This window comes from Xiphophorus maculatus, chromosome 1 (genome assembly GCF_002775205.1).
Source record: "Xiphophorus maculatus strain JP 163 A chromosome 1, X_maculatus-5.0-male, whole genome shotgun sequence".
Classification (NCBI taxonomy): domain Eukaryota; kingdom Metazoa; phylum Chordata; class Actinopteri; order Cyprinodontiformes; family Poeciliidae; genus Xiphophorus; species Xiphophorus maculatus.
Window position 1 is genome coordinate 11,368,711 of NC_036443.1, and position 23,048 is coordinate 11,391,758.

A 23,048-nucleotide genomic window follows, 5' to 3' on the forward strand; every position below is an offset into this window, starting at 1 on the left:
CACTGAGTATGGACTGTAAGGTGGCTAATGCAGTCCAGCCCTGAATGAGTCTCTGCAACTCAGGCCAGCAAAGCCTGCAGCGGTATCAGTAGCTTGCACACATTCACGCATGGAAGCTTTCACACTTCAAACAGATAAATAGCTGATATAAAGACATGACAGAAACTGAATGAATGTGCAGTAAAAAAAAATACTGAAGTTACTTTTTAAGCAAGTTTAGGAATGAATAAAAAAATATATATATAAATGTAACTTCAGGCAACAGTTTTACCTGATGTCTGAATCCTTTGCTAATTGCCTAAATAAAAATAGTAATAAATTAAGCATATATAAATCAGCTGCATTGATAGCTTTAAGTGTAGCTCTTTTTCTTGAAAAGATAAGACTAGCAGCAGGGCTTTTTAGGATTTGAACCCAATGAAAGGCAGCTTTTAGAGCAGTCTCAACACTGTGCGACTTTTACACAACGAAGCACGGGTGGTCTGTCGAGTTTACATGCAACTGAAGACTAAATGTTGCTCGGCACTTGGCTGACACCTATTGGAGAACAAGCTACAAGTGTGGATGAAAGTAAGGTGACGAGCACTTCTTACAAAAAAAATGAAACTCGGTTGTTCCTTAGGTTTCGTTTCACCACAAAAATATATCTTAGCATATCTACAGTTCGGCTCAAAATTCTTAATAGGCAGATTTCGATTTGAAATTATTCTTATTCACTAGAGAAGATGCTTTTGATATAAAAGGTGCCACACATCTGAAAAAAAAAGTGTAAGAGGAGTGTTAATTCTAAAAAAACAGCAATTTATCTGTTTATTTTATCAAATCAACTGTGGTGAAGTGAAAGTGTTAAAGGCCTCCGTCCCATCACCCTAATCTACTGCAGGCCTTTGGCTCAGTCCAAAGACGGAATAATGGTGGAATGATGGCAGCACACGCAGGATTAGAGCAGTAAAAATGGCTTGTGACATTTTAATAAACACTTAACATATTTTAACCGCCATACACAGAATATTTTTGGACACACAGCTTCCCAGTTTTTTTTTTGTCTGTTTTTCTAGATCACTTCTTTACAGTATACTGAAATTATGTACATGATGCAAATCCAGAAGGACACGTAACAAAATCCCATCTCCATTCGCAGCTTCCTTTGCTTTTCAGTCTGTGTTTTTCAAGGGCAAAAACAGAGGATTAACACAGTTATTTACAAAGACGACAACATAGAAACAGAGAAGATATACATATGCTGGTCACTGTAACACAGCACTGAATGGCAATAAGGAGCATTTCCCTTTTTTTTGTTGTTGTTGTCCATACAATGATTGTTTTGTGACCGCCTAATTATTGATCAAGCTTCTCTGAAACAAATAACACTTTAAGATTCAATATTTCACAGAAGGAAATATGAGCTCAAAATGTTACTACAAAGAAATTCCTTTATTTTTTAGTGTATTTTTTTAGCCTTATGAAGCTGTACACTGATAAAAATCGGAGACAATACAGAACTGTACACAGACAAAAGAAACGTCACAATGAACAAACCAGAGCATTTTGTCTCTTCTTTTTAGTTCTGGAAAAAGAGAAAAACAACATGTCTTTCTTTTATTAAGTAGATGCTCTCAGACTTAGTGTTGTGCAAAACCTGCTATTTCTTTTTCCCTAATTCAGGCATCACAAATGATCAGTCAACTCCTTCAGTCTGTTCAGAAGCTCTGCGCACGTTCCCCTCAGAAATATAGCGGGTCCACCTGGTAAATTATACATCAAAAACTGGGCACAAGTCTTAAGGAAGTCCAAGTCTGGCCTGCAACTTGCTTCCCAACTTGATATGCTGCTGCTCTCTCACCTGCCGCAAAGCTTACTCCACAATAATAATTGACTTTTCAGCATATGGAGCTGACCATTTCCTGTTAGCCGAAGCTAAACGGGATCTAAACACACGGCACAGAGTCGAACCAACGCAAGTCCCATTGAGACCTGGCACTAACACCTGTCCTGGGTGAGCAGGTCACTCTCAAATGACCCTAAACAGACGTGTGGACGAGCTCAGGACACACTGAACTCAGGTTTAGTTGCAGGCTAATTTACAATTAAACACCTATCTGAGGGAAAGTAGCAGGATGTGAGTTCCCTCTGTAGTGTTTGTTTCAATTGTTTTTGGCAAAGATGGGTAAAAAGGTCTAAAATAAATTTATGCTGTATAGCTGTATCTTAGTCTCACATTAAAAAACAAACAAAAAAAAAAAAAACTTAATTCTAGGCCGGGGGGGAAAGCCAGGTGAAGTATTTGTTTTTCACAGACTCCTATAAATAAATAAATACATATAAATAAATAGTACAAATACAATTTCAATACAAGAAATGCAGGTAATGCATTTTTTCTAACTTATAAGCATGATCATAGCCCCAATATACTTTTAGTTAGAGGAGTATAGATGTACATATTGCTGAACTTCCTGCTCCACGTTGTTAGACAGGTTCTATTTTAAGTATTTCTTGATCTGGTTTACATGTGAAATTCAACTCTGCTTTCCAGTTAATCCTGTTAAATAGTGTTAATTCATAATCAGCGAAGGCAACAATTAAGTTTTTCACAAATGCCCAGGTTGGTTTTTACTCTGGCTATCTCTGTCTGATACTAAAATTGTTTTGATTATACGAATTGGAAGTTTTTTAAAAAAGACAAAAACTGAAATCTTTAAGGAAAAATGCTTTATCTAAAGCACTATATATGACGTTGGTTCATCTCATGATATATTTTACTAATAAGAGTGAAAACGTAAAACTGAGACCAAACCAGCCAGGATACATGTTAGTGCCAGGTCAGAGGAGGGACATTTTCATTCAGAAATGGCACAAAAGTGGAGATGCATGTGAGCATTTCACCCTGAGAGCATGAAAAATGAGCATACCAGATTATTATACATTTTTAGAAACAAATATGTCTGAAAAGGCAGAGAAAATATCCCGGAAGATTGTATTGTGGCGCATGAAAAGTATTCCAGTTTTGACCAGTAGATGGCGCTCCACTCAACCACATTTTCCTGCATCTTCTTTTGTCCAGATCCACAGCAGCATAAAGAGGCCCAGTTAAAGGGCAAAAGAAATGCTTACATCAAGAAAACGTTGAAATATCTGAACATGCTCATTGTGTTTTTAAGAAATATAATTCATGTGCAGCAATCTGCTGCAGACTTAGAGTTTTCTGTCCATTTCTTTTATCAGTGGGAACTTTAACATGACATCAGCTGTTGCAGGAAACGCATCTGAGGGAAAAAAATGAAAATACACAGAGGATTTGACAATACTTTGGCGACCTGTGACTCTTTAAACATTGTGTTTACAACTTGGCGCTGCCCCACACAATAAAAGTCTTTCCTATAATTCTTCTTTTTTTTCCTTTTTTTTCAATAATGATTGTCTTTTGGACCCCTCAGCCACTTGTATTAGAAAAAAAGGCCAACAAGATTTTAGAAAATTACTTTCCATTACTTTCTGGATTGTCATCCGTTTCTTCACTTCGGTGAACAGAGGTGGTTGTCCAGTACAAAACTCATATTAGTATTGTCCCGCCTGGTCTTTTTTCTCTTATTTTGACTCACAGTTCAGCTTTAGACAATGGAGTCCCAGTCAAAGTCGTCCTGGATGTCCTCAGCAGCAAGGATGCGTCTCACCTGAAAGTGCCCCGCAGGCAGAGTGTGTTGCTGCTGGCTCAGCTGGCTGTGATGACCTGTGTGTGGAGAAAAATGTCAGTAACTCAGGACTACTTATGTGTCAGCGGGAATTTAGATTGGATGAAGTTGATTACATATTAGGGGTTTCCTGTTTGGTTACTTGAGCTCTTTCTGATACATCAATAACACTGAGACATTTAGAAAACAGTGCACCTTTATAAGAAGTTCTGGAAAAACACTGTCAACATGATCTTTAGTCAGTATTATTCAATTATTTGACAATTAACACAATGCAAGTGACAATGTGTAGATGCCATCAATTTCTGAGAAAATTGTGATTTCCGTCTGTTTTGTTAAAATAAAAGTCATAAATAAACCACACCAATGTTTTAATAGCAATTTGGGGGTTTTAAAATGGTAAACTTTATGTTTGAATTCAACTTGCTTACACAGTAAATATGAGTTGTTTCGGGATGTGCGGGAGAAACTCAATGCTGGTTAACATTCCGGCTTTATTGGCTATTCACCCACTTTCAATATTGGTTTCGGCCAATTAGATGAAAGCTTGAAAGGAACATGTGGCTTATTTGCATCGCCAACACATAACCCTCAACCCACGCAGACGACAGCTCGTTGGAAAAAGAAATCCCAGCCCAGGTCTGACTCCCGCCCTGTGTCAAATGCTCACCTATATCTGGTGGAGAGCTGGTGGAGACAACTTTTGGTGTTGGGGTAAATGCTACAAGAGGAGAAAAGAGAATTCTCCACACCTTCGGGCAGCAAACTTTCTACAGAGCAAAACACAGTGGGGCTGCTTATGTGATCAGATTCTCCAAAACACAAATTCCCTTTTTACTCACAAAAATGTAACCATTTTGTTCCATGTACTTAAACATTATGCGCCACCAATTGATAGTTTTTGTTCGTCTTATAAAACCAAAAAGAAAATGTCTTTTTAATGAGATGAGCTTCTTTACACATGTTTGAAAAGCCAGCACTTTACTGCATTATTACACCTTTAACGAGTTTCTCCCGTCCCATCAGACGAGTCACCTGTCATGCTGGGCGCCGTGTTGCTCAATGGAGGCATGTGAGGGTATCCTGGTGGGCCCATCAGAGAAGAAATGTTCTGTCTCGAGTCCATGTACATGTTCCCTGCGAGAGAACAGACAAAAGGGCAATGACTAACTGTCAGATTAGTGTACCAACTTTCACACATTCATCTTTGCAGAACACAAGCTGTTACCGCGCATTTCGCGTACACAACTGCACTGCCATCTTATGCTGGATAAGTAGTACCAAAACTCTGGTAAAAACAGTCCACTCACCTCCACATCCTTACTAGAGTCGCCTTGAAACTGAAAACCGCTATAATTTCTTTGCAAATGTACAATGTTAAGTGGCGACAATTGCTCACTGAGCAAAGAGAGAAAAGGATTTAGCTTCAAGGCTTGTCAGCAAGCACATGAAGAGATGCCCCTGAGCATTATACTGAATGCATACTGTTAGGGGCTGAAATTAAATAGGTGGTAATGATTGAAGGCATGTTTTTAATAAGGTTTGAAGGTACAAGTATCTTCTCCTCTAAAGCAGATTAAACTTATCTCTCTGATGATTTACAAGGGACATAAAAATATGCTTTAGTGGGTTTAAACATTCACATGAATATCGTTTCAATTCCAACATATGTCTTTTAGAGGTAGTGCTGAGCCAATTCATAGAACACTTCAACAACAGCATGACTAAAACAACACAAAATATGTTCCAATTTACTTCTTTTGATGCATTAAAATTATGTATGAGACATGTTTGACAGAGATAAAATTGTAATTTGCATCAACAAGCTATATGCCAAAGACCTTACTAAGATAAAGGATGATGCTGGTCTTGCTTGAGATGTTTTTTTCTGTTTATCCATTGCAGACATAAAAAAATGATTTGTATCCAGTTTACTCTTATTTATTTGTAAATCTATTTTTCTTTCTTACTTACACTTCTACATTCTCTACTTTCTCCCAACTTCCCTTTACCCTGACTAGTGAACTCACCTCCACACACACAAAAATGATGACGTTATTCACTATGTGTTCGTAGAAACGTGGTTGTGTGGGCCAACCTGTTCCAATGTGTTGGTTGTGTTGCCCATGCTGATTGTGGTGGCCGGGCTTTGGGTGCATGGGAGCAGGGTGCTGCGTTGCTGACGGCGCTGCTGGGTGTTGGACCTGAGGTTGTGGGTGGGTCGCGCTCTGAGGTGGGATGACCCCTGTGGCTGTGAAGAACTGGTTGATTGAAGAACACAGGTCAGCCATCTGAGTGGCATCGAGGGTCCAGTTGTTGAGTTCGGCTTGCCTCATGGTCTCCTTCAGAGCTGATCGAGAAAAAAGCGGAATTGACTGTGATGTCCTGAACAGAGGAGTACCTCAAGGTTGCGTGCTCAGCCCAGCCATGTTTGCCCTTTTGAACAAAACGTGCATTCACTTCCAACATGGATCACCATATAACCCAACAGTGACATTTGGGAATGACAACTGTGGTGCGATTCATCTATAATAGCAATGGGATCCAGTTAAGGTTCAACATCTGCATAGTGGGTTTTGGACAAAAACCTGATACTACACACTTAAAATAAACACGGAAGGTTTTTCTAGATTGAGCAAGTCTAATTAGGTTGCACACTCTTCAGCATTGCATTAGGTGATAAGATTTGGTTCCACCAATCTCTTAGGAACTTGCATAACGATGTGAACACTTAGACTCTGAACATTTCCAGCCTAGTGAAGAGAGTCAAGCAGTGAATTTTCTTTCTGAGAAAATGAAAACGGGTCGGTCTATCCTCAGAGCTGCATACAAATTTAATAGGAACACAAAAGAGAACATCTTCTGGCAGAGTAGCAAAGTGTGGCTCACACAGGCTGCCCTACAGATAACAGAGGAGGCCTCTTTCAGGTGCTCAAATCTGCCCAAAAATGTTGTAGGGGCTCCACTTTGGACCAGCGCAGACTAACCCTAGCGCAGCAGGTGGGTCAACCAGTTGACAAAGTTGATCAGTTTGAACTAGACTCACACAGGTCACTTTCTGTTTGCTCTCCTTTCATCGGGAAAAAAAAGCCGTGACAACTCAAACAAGATGAGGAGAAGCTTCTTTTTACTGAGAATTGTGGCCTCCAAGAAAGTATGCAGTGGCTCTAAAAGAGTTTGATCTTCTGTTATGATCACAAGAAGTTGGAACTTTGGTTTTTGCTTGCTTCTGGTTTGATCGTGTCCTGGTTCTTTTACTTTGATTTTGCCTTTGTTCGTTTCTCCTTGTATTTAGATCTTGGTTTATTATTTATTGTGCATTTAGATTAGGCACCTTGGATTAATGTTTCTTTCTGTTACTGTTTTTGTTGGTTTCAGGGTTTTCCCTTTGTTTAGCTCTATTTTCTCTTTTCCTCTCACTCTAGTCATGTTTTTTGTGTTTATTACTTTCTCCGTTGTTCTGCTTCATCCACTCCCAGTTCTTCCAGTGATTATCTTTGTAAGATCTTTATGTTCTTTCATCAAAACTTCTCACTGTCCACTAAAATTCTCAGCGCCTGAGTCCTCAACAAACTCATTTTCAGGTCTTTGAGATACATGAAATTATTATTTTTGACATGTATCCCTTACAATTCAACCAACACCAATTTTTCTCAAATGTCTCTGTCACGTACAGTACAGACCAAAAGTTTGGACACACCTTTCTAATTCAATGGGTTTTCTTTATTTTGATGACTATTTATAAGGCAAGAAATCCCACTTATTAACCTGACAGGGCAGGTTGACCTATGAAGTGAAAACCATTTCAGGTGACGACCTCTTGAAGCTCATCAAGAAAATGCAGAGTGTGTGCAAAGCAGTAATCACAGCAAAAGGTTGCTACTTTGAAGAAACTAGAATATAAGGGGTATTTTCAGTTGCTTTACACTTTTTTGTTTAGTGCATATTTCCACATGTGTTATTCATAGTTTTGATGCCTTCAGTGTGAATCTACAATGTCAATAGTCATGAAAATAAAGGAAACTCATTGAATTAAAAGGTGTGTCCAAACTTTTGGTCTGTACTGTAGGAGAAAATGTATATTTGAGATTTTTTTAAAAGCTATAATCTGAAAATATATGCGCAACCCTTCAACTAATACTTTACTAAAACACACTTTGATATAATTTAAGCATTCAGTCATTCCCACCTATAAGCGGAAGCTTTCTCTGTTTGAAAACTTATTTTTACTCATTGGCCTGTAACCCAACTGAGACTTGAGATTTGTCACTTTATTTTTATGCTTTCTTTTTTCCTGTTTATTTTATAGATGGTCAGCGCTTTCTTTCAGCTATGGCTAGTGTTAAAGCACTTCATAAATAAAGTTAATGATGACGAAAGCCTTAGGTTGTAGGCAGGTCAAAATGGCTTCAAAACATATCATTGCACAAATGTACCAATCAGGGTAAGTGTACAAACAAGGAACCAGTGCTGCACTGTACATTTGGACAACCATGGAAGCGCACTAGCAAAAAACAGATGATTTCTTTTCTTAATTGATCAAAAACATGAGATGGAAAAAAAATGGCCAAAATATGACAGTAATACTGAAGAAGCTGCAGTAATTACAACACACACTGGTTATGTCTTATGTGTCTTCTGGTATATTTCTGGACTAAATGGAAAAAATACTTTTCTCTTCTGATGACGTTCATACGCCCTCCATTTTCTGTGTTATGATTAATACATAATTTTTTAGGTTTTTTTTTAATCAACTAAAAAGTCCAGCGCCAGCTTCAGAAACCTTAATTTGATAAAGAAAAAGATCTAGCTCGATTGTTCTTCAGTTGTATGCATTATCACCATGTGACTTTTGGAGTTCTGTTGCACTCAGTCAAGGAAGGAAATTACTGAGAAAAAATAAACATCTCAACAACCCTTCCCATGTCGATGTGAATGCGCTTCAAACTTTAATTTAGAAATAGATTTTCTTTTAGTCTAATCATAGAAGTGCCAGTTTCACTAAATAAAAACATACCTACAGTAAATCACTGTGAATACACAGTGAGAGAATAACCAAGTTAATAACACCTGACCCACCGTCCCCTCATCACATAACTGTTGACAGGTGAACAAAACACATAACTGGAGCTAAACCCAAAGCGTCTAATTTTCTATTTCAAAATATATACGCAGAAAATAAAATGTAGTCCAATACCTTCCCCTAGTCAAATTTATGCACCTTGTCATGACAGAAAAACAGGAGCTCTGTCCCTGATCCTTGGAAGCATGCCACAGAAAGTGAAGGATTGCGTTATGGCAGTGTGAGGGAGGTCAAGCGTTGCAGAAACAGAGAGCTAGCAGCAGCCCGTGTGTTGTAGGACCGGCCTTCTTCATCAGTCCTGTGTGGATGTTTGTTGGCTTAGTGCACTGACCGTGATAACAGGCTGTTACTGAGCTGGGACCTAATTGGATTATTCACATTATACAATTGAGAGGGGGGTGAGGGTAGGTGTGAGACAGCCTGTGAGTGTGTGTCAGTATGTGTTGGGGTGTGTGCGTGTGCGAGCTACGGCAAAAACCAGTCGTAACCTCACTGATGCAGGATAATGTCATTTATTAAGACAGTGTTATAACTACCCCTGCGCCTGAAGAGTGATGGTACATAAAGGTGGAAACATAATGGTCTAATCAAAGTAATTGATTAAAATGATCAGAATTGGGAAATATTGATGTGTTTGCATGTGTGTGTTACCTTGAAAGGGAGAGAGATCCACATCAGCCCAGTTGTAGCTGGTTGCGATCCGGCAGCTCTCTTTCAGCCAGTCCAGGTTTGGGTACCAGTCTGATGACATGCCTGTTAAAACGCCAAGCAGAAACACAAACCTGATTACTGGACTAATGTCCAGAATTTTAAGTGTTCCATCTCTGAGCTCAGAGTTTATGAGAGTCACTCCAAAATATAGATTTTCTGCTTCTGCTTTCAGCCCTTCCAACACAAAATATTACTTCAAAGCCCCAAACTGCATTAAAGTAATAATTTCAAACTCAAGGATAGATTCCCATGTGTAAACTTTTATGTCAAGCTGAGAGGCATTAATGGAGAAAATCTAAAAAAAAAAAAAAAATCTAAAATGACACTCGATGGATGGATGGATGGATGGATGGATGGATGGATGGATGGATGGATGGAAAAAGCTGTACAACAGTACTTTGACTTTTTCAGTCAAAAAAATCATCATTATTCATTGGCAGTGTTTCTTAATCCGTTTACAAAACTTTCGTTGATAATAATGGGACAATCACAAAGTGACATTTGTTATACAAAAATAATATTTTTTATAAATTTGAGTTCATGTTCCTGAAATTAAAATTACCTAGGTCAATAAAATCTTAAAACTGGAGCCAAAATGAAGTCTAAAATCAAGTGAACTAATTTCTGTTGAAATAACAAAATGTGTTAAATTAAAATGAAAAATTAAAACATTTACAAAAAAAACTATCTCTGTCTATAAACAGCCACAAGGTGGTATGAGTTCACACAGAAACATTTGAGACGAAAATAAATAAATGGGACTGCAAATGCAGAATACTTTACAGTCATCACACTCCAATTAAATAGCAGAATATCTCCAAGCCATTATGGAGTGGATGTTTTCATTAATCTACAGCTTAAAGAGCAAAACTGGCCGAGAAACAAAAAATGTCTGAAAAGTCCTACTGCTGCCCTGAGAGCTCAGTTGCAGAGAGACAAAGAAGAATAAAAACTAGACAGGAAATATGAGCCAGAAAATCCATGAACAAAAAAGCTGTTTGTACAAGCCCAGCTACACAATATGAAATGCAGCACTATGGGAGCATCATAGGAAAATATATAAATATAAATGCAATAATTCTGTGCAGAGACGATGTTGTGTCAGGTGAATTGCTCTACAACAGAGTGGATGTGAGAAGTAGACAATGTAGAATCACTGTTTTAAAACAGTGAATGAGAAATCTTTACCTTTAGGTGTTTTTGGGAAGCAATAATAAAGCCCTACTCATGCAATATCTTCTACGGTGCCTGAATACCTTCAACCAGAAAATACAATGTTATGTGATGGACCAACATAAATAGTGAATAATTATGAAGTTGTTAGAAAAGGTCACAAAGTTACCAACATTTCTGTACATCTAACCCTAAGAAGTGTTTTGTTTGTTAGCTTTTGTGTTTATGGGTATGTTTCCTTCAGGTATGGAAGTCTACATACATTTTCCTGTTTTTCTTTGTAAAACAGATGAAGTTCAGTCTGATTAGTTGAAGCAGGCCTGTAAAGATCACATTTCAGCATCAATATCAAAGGGCTTTAGCAAATTCAAACAAGTTTTCTTGCTAGATTGCCTGACATTTGCTACATTCATCTTTCTGTTAAGTCTGAGCAGCTTCTCTGTCCCTGCTGAGGACCCCCCCCCCCACATCATGATTCTGCAATCATCACAATTGGGATTATAAGTTCAGGGTGTTGTGCAATGTTTTCCACCACAAGGCTTTTTGACTGTTGGCAAAATATCTTGGTGTCATTTGACCATAGCACCTTCTTTGACACATTGTCCCCTACAAGGCTTGTGGCAAACTGCAAATAGGACTTTTGTTCAAAAATGGCTTTCTTCTTGCTACTCCAGCATAAGGGCCAGATTTGCAGAGTACACAATCTTCTTCTTTGTACTCCTCCACGACCCCAGTCGCTAATCCAGAACTGCTGGCTATTTGGCCATCAGCATTTATATCAGCATTATTAAACAAGATTTATAAGTTCTCAAAATGCTTTAAGTACAACTCAAACCACTTTGGAAAATGAATTTGTATGCCTTCAACTTTTTCATGCCGTCATGTGATCCTATCCAGAGTGTTCCTTGGTCTTTACGATGCCGTTTCTTTCCAAATGTCCTCGAACAGACATCTAAGGCTTTCACAGAGCAGCTGAATTAATATTGACATGAAATTACACAAAGGTGTTCTTTCCCCCCCCCCCCCCAATTATGTGACCTCTGAGTGCAGCTGGTTTTGTCAGAGTGAAGCATAATTCATGCTTCTTTGTCCGCTCTACTGTCCCCGTCAACTGCAAAGTCTGCACGCTGTAATTTTCATTACTCGTACCTGTCGACATCCATGTCCATCCTGTCCAGACTTTTGTGTCTGCGTTGGATGTTTTCGCCAACACGGATAAAAATAACCTCAGACAGAGGGTGGCACTAAACACACAGCAGATGCATAAAAGCCGCTCAGATCAAATAGAGAATTAAAACAACAATGATGCTTGTTTAAGAAAAAATATATGAGTGATCTTTTGTTTTGTCAGTCTGAATAATTTATCTCACAAATAGATTGAGGGTACAAAATTTGCACTAATGGCTCTTTTTTTTCCCTCTACATATGCACACATTAAGTGGATGAGGTAAAAACTTTTCAACAACTAGTCGACTTTTAGGCGAGTCGATTCTGTGCTCAGAAGTGACTTGTTACGCTTCACAAAGACAAGTCGCAATCACGTCACAGAAAAAAAAATTTTTTCAAAGAAAATGAAAGATGACAAACTGGTTTGGAGAATGCCAGGTAGTTTGAATTGTATAAACAATGTGTATGTAAATTATCAAAAGGGTAATGCAAACCCTGGCAAAGGCTATTGGCTACGCGCAGCCTGTGACATGCCGGGCTCTTTTTCATCCATCCAACTGATTTTCAACATGATCAGCATCACTCTGCGTTTTGAAGCTCCTAACAAGGCAGCTTGTGTTTCTAAGACGTTACAGCGACAAGTTGACTCATCATGTTGGCCAAGACTTTAACAAATATGAAGCCATGCAACCCCACATGGCTTGCCTTTAAAGTGGACTAATACCGTCACACTTTTCAGACTTATATCCTCTTCACAACTAGGGACTACTTTGTGTTGGTCTAAAGCATAGAAACAACAAAAACTTCTTATTTTTGACATTACTTGTAATGTTTAAAGCTCTTTATTAACATGTCAAAAGCAGTTGAATGCAGACTGATTTACTGGATTAAATGGGATTATTATATTGGGTTTTGATTCTATTGCTTGTATTTGTTGTCTTGACAACATATACCATGAACACCATCCTCGGCCCGTAGGACGGCGCTTTGCATTTTCACCAAAATCAACCTTTCAGCGAGTGATCTCAGAATGTGTGAGGTTGAGCTACCTTGAACTGATGGTCAAAATGCTGCAACATGCTCGAGCAGAGATTTTCCACTTCCAACGCTGTGGGTTTTCATAAAAAAAATTGACCTCACAAAGCATTGTGTGTCAACAGTGCATCCCAAACTATTCCATGGAAAACCACAACATAAGGAGTCTTTTATCACCTCCAAAGAGACGGAGGTGTGTGCTTTCTTAATGATGCATTCCTGGGTTGAGGCTTTGTGTCTTATTTGACAAGGTTATAACAACTACCAGATGAATGATGAAAAAAAAAAAAAAACACTGGTGGGAATGTTTTCAGAAAGGAGAAAACAGTCTATAAAAACAGTTGAAATTGTGAAAATATTTAGCAAAAAAAAAAAAAATGTTGAAAAAGATGGTGAAACTCTTTAAAATAGCACAAAATTACATAAAAAGGAGAATAATGTCAAACAATTGAAAAACACTTAATTAGCTTTTCTGAAGTAAATTAACAAAGTACAGTTGTAGTAAATAGAAACACTGACATCAATATATTTGCCCAAAACATTTCAGTATATTTAAAATCAAACAATTCGATTTTAAAAAAATGTCAACATTTGGACATCTTTAATGAGCCACTGATGGGCTGATTGTTTATTTTCTTACATTTGACACCATCAAGTCAATATCAAAAAAGCTCCAAAAAGGCACCTAGAAGAAAATTGTGAGATGCCTTGACTTCAGATTTCAAAAATATTCCAGGTAAAAATAAAATACAAAAAATCTGCTGTTGTTAAAACTGACTGAGAAAACATTTAAGAGTGGAAAAACAGGACTGTCCTGCAACAAATTCATCTAAGCTCTTTGCATTTTTTTGAGTATAAATTAAAATTAATCTCACGCATATAGGCATCTGCAAAAAAAATGTTCAAAAGCATAAAATAAATCTCTGAAATACAACTTACAAACCATGTCAGAAAATTGAAAACTTGTTTAAGAATACTGTAAATAAAACATTCCACTTGATGTAGTCCCTGAGGGCAGAGATTCATTCATATTTTACACTAAACATTCATAAATATGTAGATTTTTTTCCACATTTATAAGAAAAGAAAAACATTCCCAAGCTATGATTGGTTGGAAATGATTGAAATAACTTACATGAAAGTGCTATGGTACCTTTGACTTCACAAGCCTCATATCTGTGCAATATCATTCAGCTTCCAAGTTTGCACTCAAGTGCTTAATTTCTGTGTCAACTGTGATATATTTGATATAATTTTCTCTTTTTTTTTCAACAAATTGTACAATTCTGCACAGTTAATGCTTATTTTACTTTATTCCTGCATTTTATGAGCGGCATTTTCCTTTATTGCCACACTACCTTGTCCCTAATGACAGTAAAATGAAAGCAGGAATAGGCGGTTATATTCTCACCTGGAGCCTGGACAGCATGACTCTGGTGGGAGAGAGAGTTGTGTGGCCGGTGCTGGCCATGCGGCCCGTGCACCTGGTGCCTGTGAGGGGACAGGTGAGGGTGGTGGGCGTGGTGCGACGCCTGGCCGTGGTTGTGTTGGTGGCGGTGGCCAACGCTGCCTCCTGCACCCGGAGAGTGCTGGTAGGAACAGGCTGTTCGGGCCTGCTGGCTGGAGTCATTCGGCATGCTCATCAAACCTGACACAATAAAGAGAAAAGCTGGGATATAAACTGACTGAGAGGTTTGACTCTTACACTGTAAAAATACATTCTTTCTCAAGCATACCTGCCCTGACTTCTAAAGGCAATTGTGCTAGATTTTATTTTGGACTGTCAGATTAAAGGGGGTTCGTTACAAATGTATGCCTCTTTTTAATTTTGTTTTTTCATGAACAACTTTGTTTTGCGTCCTTTTACTTCATATCCATTCTCTACTACCATAAAAAAAAAATCATAAAATTTAAGTTTGTGACTGTAATGCAAAATTAATTGAACAATTTCAAGGTTTTTTTTGGAAGACACTGGATAAATTACTGCTCTTTTTTTGATAATTAGTTCTTGAAACATGACCTAAACAGCAGAAACAAATATAAACTATCCCAGGCTTGTAGCCTTATTAAGAAGGGGAAAACAATTTTTACTTCTTCTCAAGACTGGCGCCTTGAGAATCTTACTTCTCAGAGACTTTAATTACTGACAGTATTGTACAGTGCAGCCCATACCACCATAATGAGGTCACGCCAGTGGCTCTCTTGATGTTCCTGCTCATAATCTCCTTTAAACGCACACAACCTTCCACATCAGCTTATTGATTCTATCATTCCAGGGCAGTTCTCAGCTCAGATTCCTACAAAAATTAGCCGTTGAAGAAAAACTAAACCGGTTTGTTTCTTGGTAGTTTCAGAATGTATTTCGGTTGCCTTGGACATCCCCATGTTCACTTTGCTTTAGATGCATTTAAAACTTAGTCAAAGACGCCAGTCAGAGTGAAATACCCAAGACACTGCCCAGTGAATTTGGAACTACTTTCTGTCAGATGCTTTATTCTTAAAAGAAAAATATAGCAAAAACTTCAACTTTTCGTCAGCTGTAGGTTTAAAACTTCCCACCCAGTTTCAGAAATGACCTTCATGGAGATGACAGTTTCAAAACCAGTTGTAATTTAGAAGCTAACCAAGTCTACCTATATGTTAGTCAATTTGTGCAAGTGATTTTTTTATCTTCTTTATACTATTCACTTACAATAGAAGGGTTTTTGAAGAACGTCTTTGCTGTGTGTCAGATCAGAGCTTTACATAATTATAACAGATTCTCTTGTTGCATGTTTGAGAATACAGACACACTGTGCCTTGAAAAAGCATTCACACTAGTCACAAAGTGGTCCATAACAGTGAAATGAAAAGGATAACTTAAAAAAAAAACAGTGAAGTTTGACATGCATTTATAATCATTCCCAACGTTACTCTGATACTCCTGAGTAAAATGTTGCACAATAAAGTTAAATTAAACATCAAAACATGTGGGAGAAAGGTTCTGTGCTCAGATGAAATTTTCTGGCCAAAATACAAATAGCTATTTGTGGAGGAAAAGTAACACTGAACATCATTGTCAGGACAACATCCCCACTCTGAAACATGGTGATGGCAGTACCATGCTGTGGGGATAGTTTTTTTTTAATAGGGAAGATTTTCACAGTTTCAAACAATTACTCTATTTATCTTTCATTTAATGTGCACTATCTTGGTTTGTATGTCAAATAAAATAAAACACAAAATACATGATTGTTTGTCTTTGTAATGTGTGTGAAAAATTCAAAGGGAATGTTGAAAAGCTCTCTGAGTCAAAGTAAATGTTTTCATCTTTCTCTTTCAACAAGTTTGTTGGATTATTCAGTTTATGTTTTCTTTAACCAAGACAGATATTGTTTGTGTATATTTTAACACCGTAAGTCAGATATTGACTTGCTGAACACATTCACTTCACAGTTATCTCTTAAATCATTTATAGTCATTCCATATTTCACAATCTGCACTGTAATAAAGTTTTTTTTTTCTTTGTTTTTTTTTTATCAGCTGGTATTTTCATTGTCTTATTTTATGTGCTTGTGATCACCCCTGACCACTCACTGCTGGGGATCCAGTCAGACGGTGAGTCCAGACAAGCAGTTTTGCAGAACTCAACAGAGCGCATCAATCTCCCTCAGTTACAACTTCCTGAATGTGTGCGGGGGGCAAAAGTAAGTGAGAGGAGGAAGGTGATAGCGGGGTGGTAGGACGGCGTGAAGGAAGGAAGAGAGGAGGGGGTCCAACAGGGAGAGCGCCTTGTGACCTGAAAGCTTCAGGAAGCAATTAGTGAAATGCTTCACAAACTTTAGAACCAATCTAATTAGCTGCTATCAAAGCTGAACTCCTTCCACTGCTCTGCTAAAGATGTGTTTTTCCTCCTGTTGAATTCTTCCTCTTAATTGCCTTTACTCGTTTGACTGTGCGAGCCATAAAATGCAGATATGCGGAACAACAGATTGTTTGTTTATTTAAATACAACAGAGTAGGAGTAGCGAGTGGTGGAGGTTAATACTGAAACGCCCGCTATGAAAGCAATGTTAAATTGACTGAATTTCAATGCGAGTTAAAGCGTGCCAGTTAATTATGTGCATGAGGGCTGACAGAGGTTTGCGATTGTTTCTCCTCTCTCTCTCTCTCTCTCTCTCTCTGTCTCACAAACACACACATCAAGTATTGTGTACTGTTGGACAGGCTGGCATCAACAACCCGCAGTGAGGCTGACACTCACCTTGTTGTGAAAAGGACTGCTCAAAGACGCACTTGTACAGGCTGCGGAAAGAAGCGCTGAGGTCCTCGAAGTCGGAGAAGCAGAGCTGCTTGTCCCGCGACTCCGGGACTGGTAAACCATACTGGGGCTGCTGGGGAGGAGGTGGAGCCTGGGCCGACTGCTGAAGGCTCAAGGACTGAGACGAAGGCTCTGAGTGACTGCTCACCTTTAGAAAGACAATGAAAGGTGTGAACGAAGTGTTCTTAGAAGAAAGAAAAAAGAGGAGGAAGAAAAAGAAACCTGTGGATGTAGTAAATATTTAAACACTGACAAAATCTTCTGAAAGTCAGATCAGATTTTGTACAACTGAAGTGATACAAAAACAAAGTTGCTCTAGGTGAAGGAAAAATAAGCAAAGTGTTCCAGACACAAAAAAATCCATTGTAGTGTATAGATATTCTGGTTTCCAAGGACCAGACACGTAGCCTTGACTATTCAGTCACATTTAGGTTTTGAATCATCGGTAATCATTTAGTGTTGGTTAACAATAATAACAATATTAAAAACACTGACAATATTATTTACAATAACGAGATACTGAACTAGTTTGCATTTTTGCAATAGAATTACTTTATTCATGAATATCTCATGAAATGAGATATTCATATTTTTTTTTCTTCTTTTTTGATGGAATAAGTGTTTCAACCTTTGAAATACATCCATCAATGTTCCTCTAATTTATTGAAATGAGAACTAATATCAATATCAAGATTTTACTCAATGGTTAAAAGTAAAAGTAAACTTGGTCTATGAAACCTTTTGGATGACAGAAATATTTTCGATCCTAATCCTTAAGCAGGAATTGTTTAGTCTGATTTGAAGGTCTTTGGTTTTCATGGGCAGTGTTTGTCTAAAATTGTTACTTGTACGGATGCAACACTGTGAAAATTCTGGCCGATATCCATATCTGACAAATATCCTGCAATCCTGTGCTGAGTCCATCACTGCCCAAACAATACCAAGCACTCTGCCTTCCTGAAACACATGAACAACTGTCTACAAAATGTGAAGAAACATTAATTGTTAGTATTATTGCCTAGTTTTTCTTCTAAAACCTACTAATACTGTATGTGAAAACATGACTGACATTGGCTCATTCAGGATTTCTGCTGCTTGGGTAACACAAAATATTTTCATTTTAAATAACTGAAACACAACATGTTTTTATTTTTAAATAATTCTGCTGTAAACGTCTTGAGGTGCACATTTAAACTGCATCACAGTTTTCCGTCTTTCACCAGGTCATGCAGGTGAGGCCCGTTGTCATTTTGACTGGGAGAGATGCTGTGCAAACCAGAAAAGCAAAACTATATAAAAGTCCAGTTTATTTTAGAATAATAAAAAAAAAACAAATTTTCCTTCATCTTGCAAATGTCCTTTTATGACTTGTTTTTAATTCTGCAGTTCACAATGACAATCAAACTTAATTTAATTTTGCTAAATGAAATAGAAAACCAATCATTTTCTTTTCTCCATAAATACACAAAAAAAAATAAAAAATGAAGCACGGCGCTTCCAATTTTTCTCATTTCGCGGCTGCGGCTCGTCTTCCTCCATCCTCAATCATCTCATCCCAGCTGTCATCCTCCTCGCCATCCAGCCGGTGAACACAAGCAATTTGCTGTGATCAGTGTGCCTCTGCCAATATGAGCCAACTTTCCGTGACGCCATCACCCACACATCTACCTGCACCCGGTAATGGGAGCCTCTCGGTAAACTCCGCTGTCGTGTGTGTGCGATCTCTGCCAACGGTGCCACCGGTAATCACTGTCAGTCAGGAGGATGTCACCTGCACCAGGTAATGAGACAGAACTAACCCCGATCCTCGACGGACTAGACCGCAAATGAGGTCTGAAAGGATGGAGGAGCGGGAGGAGGGAGGGCGAGGGGTGGCCGAGGTGATGAAGGCAGGAGGAAAACAAAAGATGGCCCGCAGAAATGGGAGGTTAACGAGATGAGATTGCGCTGACCTTTTTGCTAATGCAGGTGGGAGGCAGCAGGAGAAAAGTGATTGATGGTAAAAAGGTGAGCAGCTGTTACAAAAGAGAAGCAATAAAGAGCAGTGGTGTTCCCGCTCAGCTGTAAACCCGCATCAAATGTTGTTGAACAAAGCAGCCTTTAACTCCGCGCTACTAAATTTAAGTGGACAGGCAGGAAGAGAATAGAAATTTGTCTCTGTGCTGCAGCAAAATAGAGGAAGAACCTGACCAAAAAAAAAATAAAAAATACACAAAAAACTCTGTAAAATACAAGTAAATAAATGAAATATAATTAAAGAAAACAAAGCCGCATTCATGCTACTACAATTTTTTGTCTTTAACGTACTGTTTGAAAATGGACCTATTAGTGACTCCAGAGATGGTGGGACTAAGTCTTGTAAAAAAAAGTTTTCTCAAGCTACAGGTAAGTCTATATTTAATACAAGTTTATGCTGATGACATTTTTTCTTCTAATAAACAAACATCAGCCTTACTTAATTGGACTGTTCTCTTGGCTTTCCCATTTTGAGCTGTGGCAGAGAAACAAGCCTCCATACAAAAAAAGAAGTCATATTTTAATACATAACATTGACAATAATTGTGTAGAGTAGCGAATTTGGAAACTGTAGGATGATGTGTGTTACATAATGTGCAAACTGAACTTCATAATGGCTTTCAGGGGAAAAAACCTGATTGGTTTGTGATGATATATAATCATTTTATATATGATTGGGTTAAAAATGGCAGTAACATATATTTCAACATAAAGAAAACTGAAAACTTAAAAGATTTAGCAGTGAATAACTATTTATGTTCTAAGTAGCAACTGTAATGCACATATTTCTTGCTAAACAGACAAATAAATTATTTAAAATCATCTATGTTTCCCCATGTACAGTAAAAAAAAAAATCCGCTTTCCCTTGTCACAGTGACATGCCAAATGTCATTCTTTCACAATTTGTTGCTGCACAATCCACTGCTGATGCATATGGTGTCTGGTGTTTGGCTGAACCAAAACATTAAATGTGACTCTGGAAGTGAAACTGAATAGTGAAATTTATGAACACTTTGACCGTTTCTAGCACAAGTTTTGAATTCACTTCAAGACTAAATAGTTTTTTCTTCTCTTGCTATTTTCTTTAGTTCAATAAACATAATCTGCGTCATTTAAGTAGGAGATAATGAGACATTGCTAGTGTCTGTAAAAAAAAATAAAAAATCAACTTAGCAAACTTAGTAAATCAAGAAAAACTTAGCTTAATCTACCACATGAATGTTCAGATTGTTCCATAAAAACAGCTGTGTTATAAAACTTTAGTAAGATGCAACACAATGCGAGGCCTGGCATATCTAGGAACATCTGATAGCATACTTTCAGGAGGAAATGAACTGACCTGCTGGGGCTGAAACAGATTATACGGACTAGTCTTCATTAAAAAAAAGGGTAAAAATGTCCTGTTAAAAAGCAGAATGTGGCTTTTATTTCTTTTTGCCGTTGTATCAACTGCGACCCTGAAGTTGAGGTTCAAACTGAACCGTGATTTTTGTGTGCTGTTACACATTTCTATTTGAAGTGGGGTGATGATCTTCAAAAACAGTCTGACTGTGGAATAAATCCATACTGCTATAAAAGAAGACACCATTAGAAAGGAGACAGCCAAAAAGAAAACAACACTTGGTTTTGGTCCACACAGCTGATCACAGTGCTAAGTGGTTGTAAATGTCTGCTGATTTGAAAAACTGCTTAAATATATGGATGGAGATATCCCTTACCAGATGTCTGAAATGTTTCTGCAATACAAGGAAAAATGCAACAACATCCATATTTCTATGCGTGCAAGATATCTTATTCTTTTACTGTTGCCTGTGTTTTAAATAGGTCAAATCTAGAGGGGTCAGGCACCATTTAAATACATCAGAGACGGCACAGGTACATTTCTCACCTGCTGTTTTATTTTTGCATGACAGGAGTGAGCCTCCTTCAAAGCATCCTATTATTTCTCACAGATTTAAAATGCTTTTTGTTGTGTTCAGCCCTGAGGGGTGCAGCGAGGCTGCGCCAACACCACCGATAGTCTGCTGCAAAACAAAAAACTCAATTTACAGGGTAAATAATATTGCGTGTGATTGCTGTGTTCAACAAGACAAATGCATGTGTTTGGACTTTCACCTGCATCGCTGCTGAAATGCCTTCATACGTGATGATTTTTTTTTTCTCAAAATTGCTTTTGCTAAACATGAAAATTTAATTTAGCATTTCACTCTCAAACTTGGTATGTCAATGTAAGACTTTTGAAAACAAATACAAGTTGTTCACTCAAGAAATCACCTAAAAGTGAAAAAAAGAAATCTATTTGGTTTCAAATAGTCATACACGAAGGGAGAGTTTCAGGAGTTAGCTGCAGATGCAATGCACACATCGTTAGTCGGCTCCCACCTCCTTAGCCGCTAAGGATGCAGCAGACACCTTCGGCACCCACTGAATCACCAAGATGATGTCAGAATCAGGAGGTCACAGAGGGACTGGTTTAATACGGATCGAACAAAATTTCCCAGAGGTCAATGACAAAAAACCAGATGAGAGGTGAGAGAAAATGTTGGCCCAGCTAAGGTGTCTTTTTAATAAGACACACTCTGCGACAGGCGGCCATCCTCCTGCAACACTCACAACACTAGCAGCCATAACAAAGACGAGCTCTTACTGGTGTGTAGCTGTGCACGTTGCTGCTGCTGCTGACAGCGGGGTTCAGGCTGTTAAGGCTGACAGACGCCAAACTCTGCTCTGAAAGACTGTTGCTCAGGCTACCACCCAGACTCCCAGGACTCTCACCGCCTTCTGCTTCAGGGTTATACAGCGCTACCTAAACACACAAAGACAACAAGGTTTCATCTAGTTCACTCATTGTTTTTAGGGTTTTTTGCTAAATCATCATCAAACTGAGGGGAGGAGCTTAAACATTTGGGTTTTTTTAATTAACACCGTACTCTGTGTTAGAAAAACTATCTAAGTTCATTTACTTATGAGTTTATTTATGTTTTCATATTATTATTCTGTGTTGTTTACTTGACTCCTTTCTTTTGTGGTACATTATTAACTATTTTTGGATGTTTGCTTGGGGGTTAGAAACATTTACACATGTTTGTGTCATTAGCTGCCTGTGAAGCTGATTTATAACGGTCAGCCTTGTGCCCTTGTAAGGGCCACAGAACCCACAGAAGGTTCCAGAACATCCTTTGGTAGAGGTCTATGATCAATTGTTTGTGTGACTGTGTGAAAAAGCCCAACCTCTTTCCTTGTAATCATAATAAAAGGCAGTTGGGTACTGAGAGCCGGCGGAGTTGGTCCCAGACAGTGTTTGACAGCGGCTCTCCGCGTCTGGCTCTGCTCCCCTTTTCTGCAGAAAAGCAATTTATGTCTCTGGTTGATTCTTTGCAGGTTGGGAACCAAAATAGACCCAACACTGTGACTGCAAAATGTAAAAGTGGTAAGTAGTAGCATCTCATGAAGCAAAAGCTATCACCGCTATCATATGTTTTATTTTTTTAAATATAAGAACATTTTTAGTTCTAATGTCAGGTTTCTGAAGAAGAGAATTTTGCCTTGAGAGACAGGAATATGACTGAGTTCTTTCCAGTTGTGGACGATTGCTTACTTTAAAAAGGAAAGCACTTGAATGACATCGAAGGCATCCACGATGATAACCCTTGTGTATCATTTAGTTGTTGAAATTTTATGAAGGGCATAATAAAATTAGTCTTTCCCACTGCCTGCATATGTAAAATTATTGCTCATTTTATCTGTCTAATTTCTTTAGTGCCACTCAGAAGTGGCTAAAGAGGCACATTTAGGCAGAAAAAGATGCTCTATATGAACAAAACTAACACTGAGAAAGCCACCCACACTATGAAATATGGCAGTGGCAGCATC

At 38.2% G+C, this 23,048-nt stretch overlaps 1 protein-coding gene across 1 annotated transcript in view; it reads right to left on the reverse strand.

Annotated features, from left to right (window-relative positions):
* Positions 1 to 942: 942 nt before the first annotated feature.
* Positions 943 to 23,048, reverse strand: part of LOC102221752 (forkhead box protein J3) — a 75,720-nt gene continuing 53,614 nt past the window's right edge. Inside the window, exons 7-13 of the mRNA XM_005808938.2 lie at positions 21,823 to 21,981; positions 17,102 to 17,306; positions 14,270 to 14,506; positions 9,424 to 9,525; positions 5,788 to 6,039; positions 4,725 to 4,826; positions 943 to 3,727 (exon numbers count right to left, since the gene is read on the reverse strand). Coding sequence (XP_005808995.1) covers positions 3,609 to 3,727; positions 4,725 to 4,826; positions 5,788 to 6,039; positions 9,424 to 9,525; positions 14,270 to 14,506; positions 17,102 to 17,306; positions 21,823 to 21,981 — 1,176 coding nt within the window. The 3' untranslated portion in view covers positions 943 to 3,608. The remainder of the gene's footprint in view (positions 3,728 to 4,724; positions 4,827 to 5,787; positions 6,040 to 9,423; positions 9,526 to 14,269; positions 14,507 to 17,101; positions 17,307 to 21,822; positions 21,982 to 23,048) is intronic.